The sequence below is a fragment of the Orcinus orca genome, chromosome 19 (genome assembly GCF_937001465.1).
Source record: "Orcinus orca chromosome 19, mOrcOrc1.1, whole genome shotgun sequence".
NCBI lineage: Eukaryota > Metazoa > Chordata > Mammalia > Artiodactyla > Delphinidae > Orcinus > Orcinus orca.
In genome coordinates this window covers 44,470,845-44,486,644 of record NC_064577.1, presented here as the reverse complement: position 1 = coordinate 44,486,644, position 15,800 = coordinate 44,470,845, and the positions used below count along the sequence as shown (strand labels likewise).

The following is a 15,800-nucleotide window of genomic DNA, read 5'->3' as shown; positions in this document are numbered from 1 at the left end:
AGAGTCAAGAGGTGAAAGAAACCCAAATGTCCATCAACAGATGAGTGAATAAAGAAAAGGTGGTATATACATACAATGGGATATTATTCAACTTAAAAAAATAGGGAAATCCTGTCACATGCTGCAACACGATGAACCTTGAGGATATTACGCTAAGTAAAATAAGGCAGTCACAAAAAGACAAATACTGTATGAGTCCATGTACATGAGATATTTAAAGGAGTTAAACTCAAAAAAAAAAGAAAGTAGGATGGTGGAAGGGGGGGAAGGGGGAGCTGTTGACCAGTGTATATTTTGTGTTATAAATTTTATGTTATAATTTTTTTGTTATTTGTTCTTACTACTTTTTAAAATGCACGCACACACATAGACACATTGCAACATCATTATAAACCCACCCGAATAACTAAAATGAACAAGAGAGATAATGCCAGGAATTGGAAGGGATATGGAGCAACTGGATCTCTCGTACATTCCTGGTGGGAGTGTAAACTGGTCAACCACTTTGGAAAAGTGTCAGTATCTAGCAAAGATAAACATACCCCTACCCTATGACCCAGCATTTCTACTCATGAGTCTCTAAGTGCAGGTGTCCATCAAAACACATGGGCACCAATGTTCACAGCAGCTTTTTTTTTAATAATACTGGAAACAACCCAAATGTCCACCAAGAGAAGAATGGATAAATATATTGGTATATATTCAACCAATGGAATATGACATTAAATGGAATAAGGCAATAAAAAAGAATGAACTGCTATAACACACAGCAACACGGATAAGTCCCACACACATAATATTGAGCAAATGAAGCCAAACACAAAAGAATACATATCATGACTTCATATATATGAAGTTCAAGGACAGACAAACTTATCTATGGTGACAGAAGACAGAATTATGGTTACTTCCGGGGGCTATTGACTAGAAGGTTATAAGGGAAGGCTGGAAATACCTTGATTTAGGTACACATGTACATATGCAAAAATACACGGAGCCACACACTTAACACTTGGACCCTTTGCTGCATTATCAATAAAAAATGTAGGGCTTCCCTGGTGGCGCAGTGGTTGAGAATCTGCCTGCTAATGCAGGGGACACGGGTTCGCGCCCTGGTCTGGGAAGATCCCACATGCCGCGGAGCGGCTGGGCCCGTGAGCCACAACTACTGAGCCTGTGCGTCTGGAGCCTGTGCTCCGCAACAAGAGAGGCTGCGATAGTGAGAGGCCCACGTACCGCGATGAAGAGTGGCCCCCGCTTGCCGCAACTGGAGAGGGCCCTCGCGCTGAAACGGGGACCCAACGCAGCCATAAATAAATAATTTTTAAAAAATAATAAAAAAATTAAAAATGTAGAAAAATAGACTCATTCATGGGAGCAAGTTGAAATTTTGTCATATTTCTACATTCATATTTAAGTGGCTATAGAATAAAATCACCATTTGGATGCCTTTTTCTCTCAGCAGTGTAAGCTCACCAGACCTGCGAACCAGTGGAGGATGCAGAGGCAAAAGGTAAATCATCCTGCCTGCTCCCCCATTTTACAGGGGAAACAAACTGAGTCCAGGAGTGGGTGGGTGGGGAGGGCTGAAGTTAGTGGCAGAGCCAGGCCTAGAACTCAGATCTGAGACACACCTTACATGCCTCCCCCCTCCCCGTCCATTTGCAGGAAGAGGCTGGATTATGACTGGGTCCCCAACCCCATTCTGGCTGTGGAGGAAGGCTTTCAGTATGAGGCCAGGCAAGCCTGGCAGTTCCTGGGGACCAGCCAGCTGGGAGTCAGGAAGGCTAGAACTCAGACTGGGCGGTTTCACTGATAACAGGTTAAGCTGAAACCTCTATTTGGGTCTGAGAGAAAAATAACGAGAAGAGCCTGTGGTTTCAGGATGGTCCTCTAGTAACCTGAAGGAACAAAACACAAAGAAGCCCGAAGGGCTGGGATGGAAAGTGAAACTTCCAGGCTCTTCCTTTGACCTTGGCCAAGGTCGTTCCCTCAGGCCTCACCTGTCCTGTTCATTCAATGGGGGAAGATCCCATTTGCGGCCCAGGGAATAGAAGAAAGGTGGCAGGTAGAAGTGCAGCTCTCAGCCTGGTGCCGAACCCCCGGGGTGGCCTGAGCCCCAGGCAGGCCGAGCTGCAGGAGGGGTGCGCGGGAAGTCGCCCCCGGGTGCTGCATCCAGCGGGAGAAGGGCTGCAACCTGGCAAGGGACTGGGTGGGGGTGAGGGGTCGGAGGAGAAGTCCTCTGCCTAGATCTGTGGCCTCCAGGCCAGAGTCAGGGCGCCCCCTCCTCTTCTCAGACTCCTCAGACCTCGCCCTTCTCTCTCACATTCCCAACTCCCAAAGACAACTTGTCGCTCTCTTCAGAAGCCCGGGGCTTCTTTCTGTCCCCCAGACTCTGCTTTCTCCCACTTCTTTTGTCTATTTCTCCATTTGACGGCTTCTCTGGGAAGCGTTCCTCGGATCCTCTTCCCTCTTGTCTGTTAACCGCCCCCCTCCAACCCCGCGCCTTTGCCTTTGCCTCCCCCCTCCCCCGCTCTCTCTCTCTCTCTCTCTCTCTCTCTCTCTCTCTCTCTCTCTCTCTCACACACACACACACACACACACACACACACACACACACCCTCTCTTTTCTCTGCCGGCCATCTCGGCGCCTTTCCTCCGCGGCCCTGGCCTTCAAGAAGCGCGGAAGGCCCACTGTGGGAACCGCCGCGCGGCGATCCGACAGCGCCCCAGGGAGGGGCAGGTAAGACTGGCGGAATCCCCCCCGGGCGGACGCGAAGGAAGGTGGCGTCCGCGCCGATCCGCCGCCCGGGCCCTGTCCTCGCTCTCCAGCTCGCTGGCGCCAGGGGGACGAGGACGCCCGAGTCCCTTCACGCCCCCGCGCCGTCGGCGCCGCTGCCCCAGACCTAGACGCCTTGCCCAGGCCTCCCAGGGCGGGGTTGGGGGCGGCGACCGGCAGCAGCCTAACCCCTGGCGCCAGCGCCGTCACCTCCGTCCCTAGGCTCTGTCGCGCCCAAAGCCCCGGGTTCCTGCAGCCTAGGAAGACGAGCGGAGGAAGGCACTGTCCGGAGAGGTAGGTAGACGCTCCCTGCCTCCCACCAGCCGCTGGGGGCAGCGACCATGCAGCTCAGAGCGGCGGCGCGGAAGACCCGTCTGGAGCTGGGCACTCCCACAGCCGCACTTTGAGCGCCGAGCGGCCACGGCGGGCGTGGGCCACCCGGGTCCACCAGCTAACCTTGAGCTCCTGGCCGATCCAGCCTCCTGGGTGGGGCTTGGGGCGTACCCGCAACGCCTGCCCCCCAACCCCCGCCGGCTCCCACCGGACTCCTGCTCTCCAAGCGAAGGTGTGTATAAGGGGGCAGAGGGTCGCCTCCCATCCTTCCCGCGCAACTCTGCCTTCCGGGAGCTGGGTGCTGAGGGCAGCCTTGGGTCCTCTCCGCCGGGTCTCCCTGCTCACAGCCCGGGATTCCAAGCCGTTATAGCCAGAGAGTCAGGGGCCGGCGGCCCTGAGGGGCCTTGTGGGTGGGCGTCGCTTGGAAAGGGACAGTGGTTATTCTTTCTCCACAGAAATTAGAAATTGGCCTGGAACTCTGCGTACAGACGGGAACCCCCAGGCCCCCAAGGTGCAGAATCAGCTCTCTCTCTAGCGGCCTCCTGGAAGGAATGGAGGGAGAATGTTTGGGGAGAGACTCTTGCCTCGGACGGCCTTTCCACGCAGTAAAGGGGACCTAGATTTCATTGCCCTCCGGACTGCGCTGAGGCTTGCGTGGCCTTCTGCCTGGGAGAGCCTGTATCTGAGTATGAAGGGATGCCAGGCGCCGCCATCTTACTTGAAACTCATACTCACAAAATGATGCGTGTGCAGTTTTGTAGAGGGGCTTGTTGTTTATGGGAGGGGGCAGAAGGCCGGGAAAGGATCTCGGTCTGTATGGACTGGGCCAATACAAAATTACTCGCCTTTGAAAAGGCATGTAGAGAGAAGCAGGCATAAAGGGACTGCATGGTGGTCTCCTAGGAATTAGTAATTCTCAGGAGTCAGAGACCAATCCTGTATCAGGGCAGCTGTGCCTCTCGGAGTATTAAGCAATCGTGTAAAGGTTGAGGATTAAGAATTCGTGAAAACATGCAAAAGAGACAAGAAATTATGTTCTCCCAATTGTGCTCAGTAATAAATGTAGCAGACGGGAAATTAATATTTTCACCTATTACTCTCCCCTTCCAAAGTAGAACAGCAGTACACAGTACATTTCACTTATTCCATGTATGGTAAATGTGGAAACATACAGCACAGAACTGTACTTTCCAGTATCAGTAGAAGCACAAAGACCCATAATGGGGAGGAGGTGTTCCCTCGGAGAAAGTCCTGATCCTTGGAGGAAGAGAGTTTGGTGGAAGACGGACAGCTGGGGTCTTTTCCTGATATAATCTTCCCTCTAACTCCCCCTTTGGAGCTGCAGCTCCTCCCTTTCTCTAGACTCTGGATGGAGCACTTGGCTCCAAGTCCAGAGAGGCCTCCTCACTCCCCCAGCCCAGGAAGGATGAAGCTTCCTTCTACGCCCAATCACATCGCCCTGGGCTCCCCAGGAGGCAGTCGCCCGCAGCCATCTGCCAGGGTTTAGAACCACCACCCCGACACACACAGACACCACACACATGCACTCTGCCCCAGAGGAAATGCAAGGAAAGGCTTTACTAGTCCCAGGTTAGGCACTGTGGGAGACCCCAGAGGCCCTTAAGAAGAGCCCCTCACTCTTCCACACTGCAATTTGGGAGACCCAGACCCCCACCCTCACCCCCAGAGTATGGATGGCAGTTCTGCCTTCTAACTGCCTCAGAAGCACTGACCCCATGACTCAGGCGGCTGAGAACTTAGTCTCTCACCCACCCTGCCTCCAGCTTCTCTTCCTGGCCTGATTAAAACAAGCGTCAGGCTTCAGATGCTGTTGGATTAGAAAGAGAGTCTGATTGTTTTAATCTATTGGAATCCTCTCCCTGGTTTTCTCCTCTCTCATCACTCTCTTTACTCTTGGGTTTTGTCTTCTCTTTCTCCCCAAACATAGAAAGACAGAAAATCCATGGCTCTTCTGGATTTGGAGGGAAGGGACAAAGAGAAAGGAGGGACTATTTGACCCATCCAGGCAGCTCCCAGAGCTGTGATCCGGAGCACCAAGCCATCATAGGAGACCCTGCCCTCCAGTGCTTAGAGGCTATTTGATTCCACACTCCCCCCTCACCCAACATCCAATGGCACCATTCTCTTTAAGAGGAGCTAAGGATTTGGGCCTTGTGCAGTTTTCAAAAAATAGGAAGAAGAAAAAAATGATGTAGTTGTATTTGGGTGGCCAGATGTGGAGGAAGCAGGCCTGGGCTCACAGAGAAATGAGTCCTCAGAGCTGACAGGGTTGCAGGGCCAAGCCTGCCACGATGGAGACTTGGCGAGGGCAGGCTTGGCCCCTGACCCAGCTGGCAAGGGACCCTGGCCTGTTCACCAGGTGGAAGTGAGATGAGGGGGCTGAGGGTCCAGGTTCCTCTCCTGCCTGGCTGCCCTATGGGCTCCAGAGTCCCCAAATCAGGATTAACTGAAAGGAAAACCTCCCTGAAAACATCCAGATTTGTAATCTACTTAGGCACCAGACCCATCCTGAAAACAGTGGAGAAACCTGCCTCCTTGGCTGACTTTCAACTCTGTTCACTCCATGTGGGTGGGTCAGCTTGAGGTTTCAGATCTTGGGGTCCAGAGCTCACTGTCTAGGGAGCTAGACTGTGGCTTGGGGCCTCTCACCTCCTTTCCTCATACCTGCCTTGCTTCCTTCTCCTCCCAGAGCTTCTCAGAAGGTGACTAGGGCTTTCTTGTAGAGCCATGAAATCCCACAATTTCAGAGGATTTCAGAGTCCTTGAATGTTGGGTTAAGAGCTGCTATTTGGATTGATCAGAGGAGCTTGCGTATGGAAAATGCTGAGACCAAATATGGTCTGTTAACACAGGTCTTCACTTTTTCCCACTCAGCTGATACCTTGGTGCTTACCAGGTCCACCTCCCGTGAAAGCACCAGGCGGCTGTGTTCCTCTCTCACCACTGTCTGTAAAGAGAGGGGCAAAAGCCAGTGGGGCCTGAAATCTGGGACAAATCCCGATGCCTCCTTAGGAAGATGCCGAGTGGCTGTCCTCAGCCCACTTCCCATCCTTCCCCTACCTTCTTCTGTCCCTTCCTCAGCTCCAGTTATAGGAATAACAGCCTTTACCTTGCGGGGGTAATTAAGGCCAGAGCACCCCCAGCCCATCCCATTTTGGGGCGGCTCTGAGTCTCCTCTTTCTCATCGCTCCGCTATTGAAGTACTCGGGCTACTGTTCAGGGGTGAATCTCAGCTGGAGTGGAGGTGAGGGCTTAGTCCGAAATTAACTGGATATTAAGTAACAATAATGAGAAACATAACCATGACCTCCTGAACCTCCACCATCCAGAAAGTTCCTCCTTAAACTATGATCGAAGCCCCCGCCCCAGTCGGACTAGAAAGGACTGGTCAGAATACCCAAAACTCTTAACGGAGAGAGGAGTCAATATCCAGAGATCTTGTCCTTTAAAACAATAAAAAAGGGAGAGGGTCCAAATTTCTACTCGTTAAACCTCTTACCTCTTCCTCAGTCCGTTAGCTCCTTGCCCCCGGTGAGCCGGGATCCTGGGCTCTGATGTGAACCGGAGGGAACAAGTCTCCTCCGGATGCTGAGATGTCCCTGCCTGCCTTGCGCACTGCAGTGGGACCAGGACTCCTGGGGATTGGGATGGTTGGAGAAGTCTTGGAGAGGAATTTGGAGCCGTTACGCCCCTCGGTCCCCGACTCCGGACGTGCTTGGGACTGCGCGGAACACCGCAGGTCCTGCCTAGGGCTCTCTGGCGCTGGGCCAGCGCGGCAGCCCCCGACGGCGCGCACCCCGCGCTGCCCAGCCGAGGTCAGCACCTTCGCCTCCGGGCTGGGCGTGGAGTGAAGATCTCGGTGCAGGGCGCTGGCCTGGCCGTGGGCAGGAGGACTGGAAGGTCGCCAGGCAGGGAGGCGGCCGCGCTGGAGCCGCAGAGTCGGCGTCCGGAGGAGGCTCAGGGGCACCTCAGGACTCCGAGCGCCTCCAGCTGAAGGTTGGCGCCGCAGGGGTGGGATCTGGAAGCCTGGGAGGGTCTAGCACCGAGCCCCGGCCCTCCGGAGGCTGGAGCCCGGCTGAGGGATTAGAAATGATGCTTTCAAACCCGGCCGAGGTGTCGGGAAGCGGCATTTACGGAGCGAAGGGAGGTCGCAATTACAAGGTGACCCCCCTCCCCCCGGACGCCGCAACGCCAAGGGCCTGTAGACTCACAACCTCTGCGGTCTAAGGGGAGGAGATGGGGTGGGATGGGGGCTCTGTCCAGCCTCCAGCGCAGGGAGCATCCCGCCCCAAGCGGTATGGCGGTGAGCGGGGACCACCGGCGGCCAGCGCGGGGCGCCCTTTCCGAGGGAGAGTTTTCTTGCTCTCCTGCTCCGAGGGGGCGTGGGCGCTCGGCAGCCCCTCAGGAACAGTCCATTTGCTCCCTCCAGGCCGCCCACGCCACTTGCCCCCATTTCCCCCTCCCTGGATTTTTTCTCCCCGCGCCCTTCCTCCCCACAATTAACCAACTGGAGAAACCCGCCAGTTCCCGGCGGAGGGGCACTTCTCTCTTCCCGAACCGGCTAATTAATTAATCAGAGCCTTAAGGAGACCTAGGAGTTGTAAAAGGCAGTTTGGAAGAGGGGCCGCTGACTGGGGCAGGAACCTCCCGGTAAAGATGGGAGGGAGGCGCGCCTGGCCGCCTCCGCGGCCCCTCTGGGTCCTTATCAGCACGCGGGTTTCGGCCGCTCCACCTGCCCGCCCCACTCCAGCTCCCGCCTTCCTGTCCGGCTGTTTCACTTTGATCTTTGTCATTCTCCATCTTCTCTCTGGCCGCCTTCGAGGGCCCCTTTCTTTGTGTTTGCTTCTGTCTACCTGTCCAGCTGTTTCTCGCGCCCTTTTCCGCCCCCAACCTGGGCCAAGAGAACTTTAAGGTCATGGCGAGTGGCCCCGGCTGGCGGTCTCGGCTCCCGGGTTTCAGACACTGCACTGTAGGCCTGGCTGGAGCTGAGAGAGCAGGACATCCGGGGAAAACAGGTCCACCCCCCACCCCATCCCCCCAAGAGCAGGGCATTCGTGAAGGGAAAACAGATCCTGAAACTTTCGGCTCGGACCAACTCAGGACAAGGCAGCAAATGGCTGAAGACCCAGGCCCCAGTGGAGAAAAGCTGCATTTCATTTTCATTAGAGACACAGAGACCTTGCACATCCCTCCACGTGGGCAAGGGTGCATGAGGTGGGGATGGGGCGTTGTGGGCTGCTTGTCTCAGTCCTGGGGTCCTCAAAACCTGTGAGCAGGTGCCTCTTGTTCCGGGGAAGGCTAGGTGACAGTATCCATGCGACCTTGTGATACACACAATTGTTGGCAGGCTCCTTTAATTTATCTTGTCAGGTGCCCAAGTCTGTTTCACTGCCTCCCTCAGCATCACATTTGTGGTGTCTGTATGTGAATAGTGAATAAAAAGTTCTTAGCATTTTGGGGATCACTGACTCATACTTTAAAATCTGATGAAAGCTATTGAATTCCTCCTCCCCATGGGGAAAAATGCACTTATGTAGTACTCACCAAATCCCATAATTTCAGAGGGTTTCAGACCCTTCGGACCCCAGGTTATGAACTCGTATTTGGATCAATTAAAGAAGTTGGTGTCTGGAAAATGCCGAGACCAATATGGTCAGTTAACTTAGGTCTTCACTTTTTCCCCTGTGGCTGGTATCTTGGTGTTTGCCAGGCCAACTTTCACCTTTACGAATGCCCATGCAGCAGTGTTCCGTTCCTCTCCCCACCACTACTGGTGGGGTCTGGGTTCCCAGTGAGAGTTGGTCTTTCCTCCCTCCCCAGGACCAGGAGGCTTGAGAAAATGGGAAGAGCTTTGTGGCGGGGGGGTGGCGCTGATCTTGGACCAGCCAAGAGTGGCACCAACTGCTAGAGGGAAATCGGGCTTGGGCAGCCTCCCAGGGAATAAACAACATACCGGAACTCCTGGGAAGGGAAGGTTATTTGGCAACAACCCCCTAGATAATGCTGTCTGTGAGCCAAGCCAATGGGCATCAAGCAACAGAATGTTCTTTTGTGTCCCTTATTGATCTACCTGTTCGGTTTCCTCAGCTACTCCAACTCTTTGTGGGGCTGGAGACTTAGCCAAGGTTAGAAGCTGGGGGGATACTGAACTCTGGGCTAAAAGGGGAAGATGTTTGCTCCCAAACATTTCTGTAATCTTGTTAGTAGGAGCCAAGCAGCAGGTGGCCCCTGACATGCCTGGGGGACCTCCTAGTTTCACCCAGACTCAATGCTGTGGCTTGTTTAGACTTCATTCTTTCTCCACAGCCTAGTAAAAGCCTCCTGGCCGCCTCTCCACTCCTTTAAGTTGACCAAGTTAGACCTCCCAGAAGAAAAGTCAGGTTTCTTTGGGGTCTGAGAAGTGAAGAAACTTTCTTCTTCTTGGACTATGTTCAGACAAATTAGGGCAACTGGAACTTGTCTGGCTTTATTGCACCTTCCCCCTACACATACACTCCAAACCCCCTTAATTGCCTACACATTTCAAGCAAATGTGACTGGGGGCAGGAAAGACCCCAACCCATTCCTGGTTGCCCCTCTCTGAGCCTGGCACAACCTACACCTACCAGTGCCAGCAGTTCTGGGCCGTAACAAGAAGCCAATGGTTGGCTAGTAGTATTCAGAACCCTCCCTGAAAATAAAAAGAAAAAAGAAACTATTTTCTGCTTGGGACAACTTAAACTGAATAATTCTGGCTGTGAACACGTGACCTAAATGCTTTTAATCAGAGCAGAAGAAATATATGCCCATTTGTTCCCTACTTTACTAATTTAAAAAGCTAGTTGGTGTTCATAGGAATTTCCGACGAGGGTCAGGGGCCTGTAGTCATCTCTCCTCCCTTCCTCACGCCCCTCTGCCCCACCCCTCCCCCACACAAGATTATCCCCGCCGTGGAGTTGGCCTCCTTCTGACAGAGGATGGGAGGGGGATGCCCTCTGACCATCTTGCCCCTCCCCTGCACTGGGACTTTGGCCCTGAAAAGGCGATGCTGCCATTGGCCAGAAGGTCTTGCCCAGCAGGGTTGTCCCCCTTCCCGGGCCTCTGGACTACTTTCTGGGAGCAGAGACTCCTCCCTGGCTGCAAGTCAGCAAGGCTAACGGGTGGGGTGCAGCTCCTGCTGGAGCCCCAGAGCTCAGCCCAGTGCTGGGCACACAGTAGGCACTCAGGAAATGTTTGTTGAATGTGGAATGAAAGTTCCCACCAGACAAAGGTCTGTGACTTGTCTGGGGACCCTCAGAGGCTGGTGCATGGAGAGCTCCAAGGCCTCCTGGCTGCCCAGGAAAGGAGCAAAGACCTGGTTTTTCTCAGGCATTTCTCAGATGTTCTGTTTTAATTCCAGCTTTCTGGGGTCCCTATTTCTTTTCTACCCATTCTCTAAGGCAGGCTCTTGCTCACTTGGCAAAGGGAAAAGGCTCATTGAGAAGCTGGATAAGAATATACCACCACTCCCCAGACCTTTCCCCCAACCAGATCTAGATACTTCAGGCTAAAGGGAGTTTGAACCTAAAATGAGCCAGATAATTGCCCCAATTCTCTGTTCCTTATTGAAGAGGTAGTTACAGGCCAAGAGGTTCAAGGGGCCTCACTTTTATGGACATGGCTCTAAGTCAAAAGAATATATTATACATATACAGGCTGAGACACACACCCTCCAACATAGACTGATTCTCTGAGAACAAAGCAGGCTTCCTCCTCCTTCCCCTTGCCTCCCTCCTCCACCTCTTTTCTCCTCTTTCTCCTTGTTATTAATAGTTATTTTTTACTCCCTGTTCATCAGTCATTGTGCTAAGCCCTAGGTACGTTGTATGTTAATTAATCCTTACAACACACTAAGAGTTAAGACATCCAGATTTTGCTGATGCAGAAACTGAGTTACTTTTCCAGGCATAAAGCCTGTGTGTGTGTGTGTGTGTGTGTGTGTGTGTGTGTGTGTGTGTGTGTGTGTGTGTGTGTGTAAAATAATGTCGATGTGATACTGGCAGACCTGAATGCTCAAGTGGCATAATGAGGCTGGAAATAAGGAAAATTGATAACGAGATCTTAGAAATTTTTGAAATATGGAATATTTTAAGAGAACGCAGTTCCTCCTGCCCTAAAATGAACAAAGAAATGCTGCAATTAACGGGCTAATTCCGAGGCCCAAATGCTTCCCCTTGAAATGGGCTGATAATGAGGCCGACAGTATGTTCGCGGTTGAATTTGCCTGATGTTGCTCCATTTCCCCCCCTACCTTTTGCGAATTATTGGGCAAATCACAGTGAGATGCACAGACGCCCCCCGACACGCACAGACTCACACACACAGGAATGCTGACACACACAGACACAACTTTATCCTGCCTCCGGAGTCTTTTATGACTCAGCCCTGGGAATGAAAATAGAGTTTGGAGCGGAATAATGTGCCCGAGGCCGGGTAGGGCGCAGCTGCTCCAGATGTGCGCTTGGTATTTAGGCGTCGGCAAAAGCCCCTGCCTGGCTGGGAGAGGAGCGTCTCCCGGGGCCCAGACCTGGGCAGGCGCTGCGTCCATGGTAGCCCCCTGGTAGGCACGTGCCCTTTGCTGCCGCGGCCCCACTGGCCCCCTCGCCTCTCTTCTTCCCTTCCTTTCCTGCAGAGGATTCTCCGGGAACCCTGTCCTAAGAATAACTTTGGACAAACTTCTCTTAGAGGGCTCTGCAGTATAAAATGATGTCTCTGCCTTGGGGGCAGGGGAAGAGCGACCCCAGTTTCTCCCAACCTCTCCTCAGGTCCTGGATGTCTCTGAGCTCACACTCAGAGGGACTGGGTCCTGAGCAAGGCTTCTTTTCCCTTACCCCACCCTATTACTTGACTGGCCCCATTCAAGCCAAGGAGAGTGACCCAACAGCCTGCCCTAAGGCCCCTTTCTTTGGGGTTTATGGGACAGTCGTATATCAGGCACCTTCTCTTAGCCATGGGGTCTCTTTTACAAAGGATTCAAACCTTACAATGTCCCCGTCCGTCCAGCAGGTCGTTTTCCTCCGGGCCTTTGAAGGACTAAAGCACTTGCCCATGATCGCACACAGCTAGGGAGGTTATAAGCAGCTTGAGCCGGCCAGTCCTGGAAGGGAAAGGGCCGGACCTGTCTTGGCTCCCGACCTTGGCCAGCCTCTCCTATATCTGGCTCCAATTCCATTATGTGCCCCCCCCCCAAGTCTTAAATCCAGAAAATACCAAACTTCCACCATAGACAACCTCCAAAGGCTGTCGTTCTGGAAATGAATTTTGCTTACAAGAAAGACAGTTTTTGCTGGGGTTGTCAGAATTTGGAATAAGAACATTCCATTCGGAGTAGAGGACACATCCTCCAGCCCTGCTTCACCACTTTTAATAACTGCTCTGATCTTGGGCTAACCACTTAAATTCTTCGGGCCTCAGTGACTTCGTTGTTTTTTTTCTTAATTTAATTTTATTTATTTATTTTTGGCTGTGTTGGATCTTCGTTTCTGTGCATGGGCTTTCTCTAGTTGTGGCGAGCGGGGGCCACTCTTCATTGCGGTGCGCGGGCGTCTCACTGTCGCGGCCTCTCTTGTTGCGGAGCACAAGCTCCAGACGCGCAGGCTCAGTAGTTGTGGCTCGCGGGCTCTAGAGCGCAGGCTCAGTAGTTGTGGCTCGCGGGCCTAGTTGCTCCGCGTCATGTGGGATCTTCCCAGACCAGGGCTCGAACCCGTGTCCCCTGCGTTGGCAGGCATATTCTCAACCACTGCGCCACCAGGGAAGCCTCTCAGTGACTTCTTTTGCATGTTATGGGAGGGAGTTAAAGATCCTGGTGCTGCCCCTGAGCTGGCTTCTGGAGAGATCAAAGGCGATTTGGGCTGTGGAAGGCTCCCTAGAGTCGGGGATGGGGTAGGGGGTGGGGAGCTCATGGAGCCATGATTAGCTGTGGATTCCTTTCCCAGCCCTCACTCGTTTAATCGTGTCTCTCTTGCTTGGCAGAGGGCGCCAAAGGCGACGCGCGGGCGGCCAGCTCCAGGCCAAGCCCGGTGCGCCTGCAGGAGCCAGCCCCTTCAACCCGGCGCTGGACACAGAGCTGCGGGAGGAGGATCTTCTTCAGCGCGAACTCAACGCCAGGGCGCCGCCTAGAGGTCGGCAGCTGCCCCAGCCTCATCCGCCAGCGACCACAGCTGCTTCCGCAGCCACGGCCAGAAACTGGGGGGGGGGGGGGGAAATCCAGCTCGGGTTTCAGGAACACGGCTTCTGGCACCTTTGACTTGTCTGAGATACTCCCCGCCTTTAATGAACCCTAGGAAGGGACGCTGACCTGGAAGGCCCAGAAAAATTTATTCTTGTGACTCTCACTAAATGGGAGGGTGTCTCAGTTTTGGTTTCTTTGAGGATCCCGTGTTGTGCATCTGTGTCTGCACTGCCTCCTCTCACCATCCAAATTGTCCGGCCTCCTCCAATTGTGCTAGAACTCTGCTTTATCTTCAAGGAGGGAAGGGAGTAGGGAACAGGTGCCCCTAAATCTAACAGCTTGGTCATCTACATTTTCAATTTTCAGAATAATTTGGAAATGGACGTGCTTTTGGAAAGTATTCGGAAAACTTTTGAGGGTGAAAAGAAACATTGCCTAAATGGCCTTTACGCACTAAGTGACCATTAACTCGTGTACGAGTGACATTCGGGAGTGTGCTTGTTGGCATCAGCGCCCCTGTTGGTGGGTGTCTGTGCTGAGCATTTGAAAGCTGACTGTGGGGCCAGGTGACCTAGGATGCAAAGGCTGCCCGGCACCCGTGGTTCGGGTGCTGGAGGCCCCGTGCAGAGAGTTTTATTTGTTAAACTGGAATCCATGGCCTGGGTTCTCAGGATGGGGTAAGGGGAAGCCACAAAACTGAAAAGTGTGTGAAATGTGTGTGTGCTCAGGTGTGTCATTCTAAGGCTGTGGTCTCTTCCTTTTTTTCAGATTCCGCAGAGACCCAGGTCAGCAATGGGCAGGGAGCCAGCACACTGACCTGTGTCTGCCCCTCCCCCAACCTAGGAGGGCAGGGGTGGGTAATAACACTCTTGAATGGTATGGAAAGTGCAGCCCCTCAGGTCTGCCCTCCTCCTGTCACTAACAACTCCCAGAGGCAAATCCTCTCTGATGAAAGGAGTGACTCTTTAGTTAAAAATATATTCAGCAAGATGAAGGGTGAAATAAGGGAACTGGGGCACACAGCGAGGAGGGGAGCTGGAGGCCCGTCCCCATGCATATCCTGGGAAATGAATGTTGGGATGGCAACAAGCCCCTTCCTGTCTTCCGGCTGTTAATGAGCTCCCCGATTCCTCCTTCTTGGTGAAGGGAAGGAGCCAGAGGGCATCGCCCACCCCTTGCCAGCTGAGGCAGAGTGGGACTGCCTGAAGCATAGTTAACCTTTCAGAAAATGTGGGACCTATAAACCACAGCCTAGTATTTTCCTGGTCCATTCCACTTTTTATCCATTTTGTAAAAATTCCCAGTAGTGCTTTAGGGCCTTTTCTTGGAGGGGGAGGTGGTGGACTTGGCTGGTCACGCAGGGCCACACCTGTGTGTCTGTGTGAGGAAGGTGAGGGTCAGTGCACCAAATGCCCACCTGGGTCTGCAGCTAGGCCTCAGTCCTGTACCCAAGACTTGCCTGAGCCTCTTAGACCCGAATCCTTGGTTGTTTTGTGACGAACTGGGAGGCATGGTGGAATTCCTTTGCTCTCGCACCCCGAAGCGCACCTAACCAGGCCCCTCCAGCAGAGAAAGTGAGCAAGAAATCCACAGCTTTACTCCTGGTTATCTGGAGCCCAAGGCGAAAAGGGATTTTTCTTAGTTTTGGTTCACGTGGTCGAATTGTGATTCCAAATGCAGATTCCACGAAGTTTTGTAAAAAATGAACGGCTCAGAGCAGAAAAGAACTATGGAGAGGATTCGTGCAGGTCCGGGTAGCGGTCATTTTTGTTTGATTTTGAGGTTTTTAAGGAGCCGGAGAAGAGAGCAGACGGTGGCAGAGCTCGGCAGAGGCCAGCTTGGACACTACTAGGCCCTGGCCGTCACTTCCACTTCGGCGAAGACCGGCCCCTCCGTTTCTCCTCCGGGCACCCATGCCCGGCTCAGCCCCCTCAGACCTTCGGACTCCCCTCTCCTCCCTTCTAGCAAGTACCTGGCAATAAATGGGGCGGGGCAGGGCAAAGATCTGGTGGCTAGAGACGAAAAAAGAAAAAAACCCGCTTTCGGTGGAAAGATGCAAAGAACGGAGGTCAGGGCGTGGCTGGCAGGGCCCGAGCTTTAGCAAGCAAGGACCGGGGCGCCTAGCTCTGCCTCGAGAAGAGCGGAGAGCCGAGCCGAGGACGTGCGCGGGCTCGGTGCGTTTTCGGTGCGGGCGGTGGCCTCCAGCCCTCGCGAGCGCCGAGCAGGCCGACCGGGCGGCGGGGACCGCGGGCCAAGTCCGAGGCCAGGCCGCTTCTCTCCACGCGGACACGGTCCGTCCGGCGAAAGAAAGGGGCCGAGCGGGGCTTCCACGGCTCGTAAACTGGTTTCCCCTTCCTTTAACCCGCCCCCGGCCGTCTTTCTTTTCAGGACAGGAGGGGATGTAAACCGTTTGAAGTTCATCAACACGGTGAAGTTTTATTGTATTTCCTGTCCCCAAGATTTATGCCCGGGAGGGGG

General features: G+C 53.5%; 1 protein-coding gene across 1 annotated transcript; it reads left to right on the top strand.

Annotated features, from left to right (window-relative positions):
* The first annotated feature begins 1,639 nt into the window (after window positions 1-1,639).
* On the top strand, window positions 1,640-13,397 carry LOC125962187 (proline-rich protein 18-like). Its single transcript, XM_049702523.1, has 4 exons — window positions 1,640-1,740; window positions 2,679-2,743; window positions 2,833-3,073; window positions 13,124-13,397. Exons 1-4 carry the CDS (start codon window positions 1,640-1,642, stop codon window positions 13,395-13,397), a joined length of 681 nt encoding a protein of 226 aa, XP_049558480.1.
* Window positions 13,398-15,800: the final 2,403 nt, after the last annotated feature.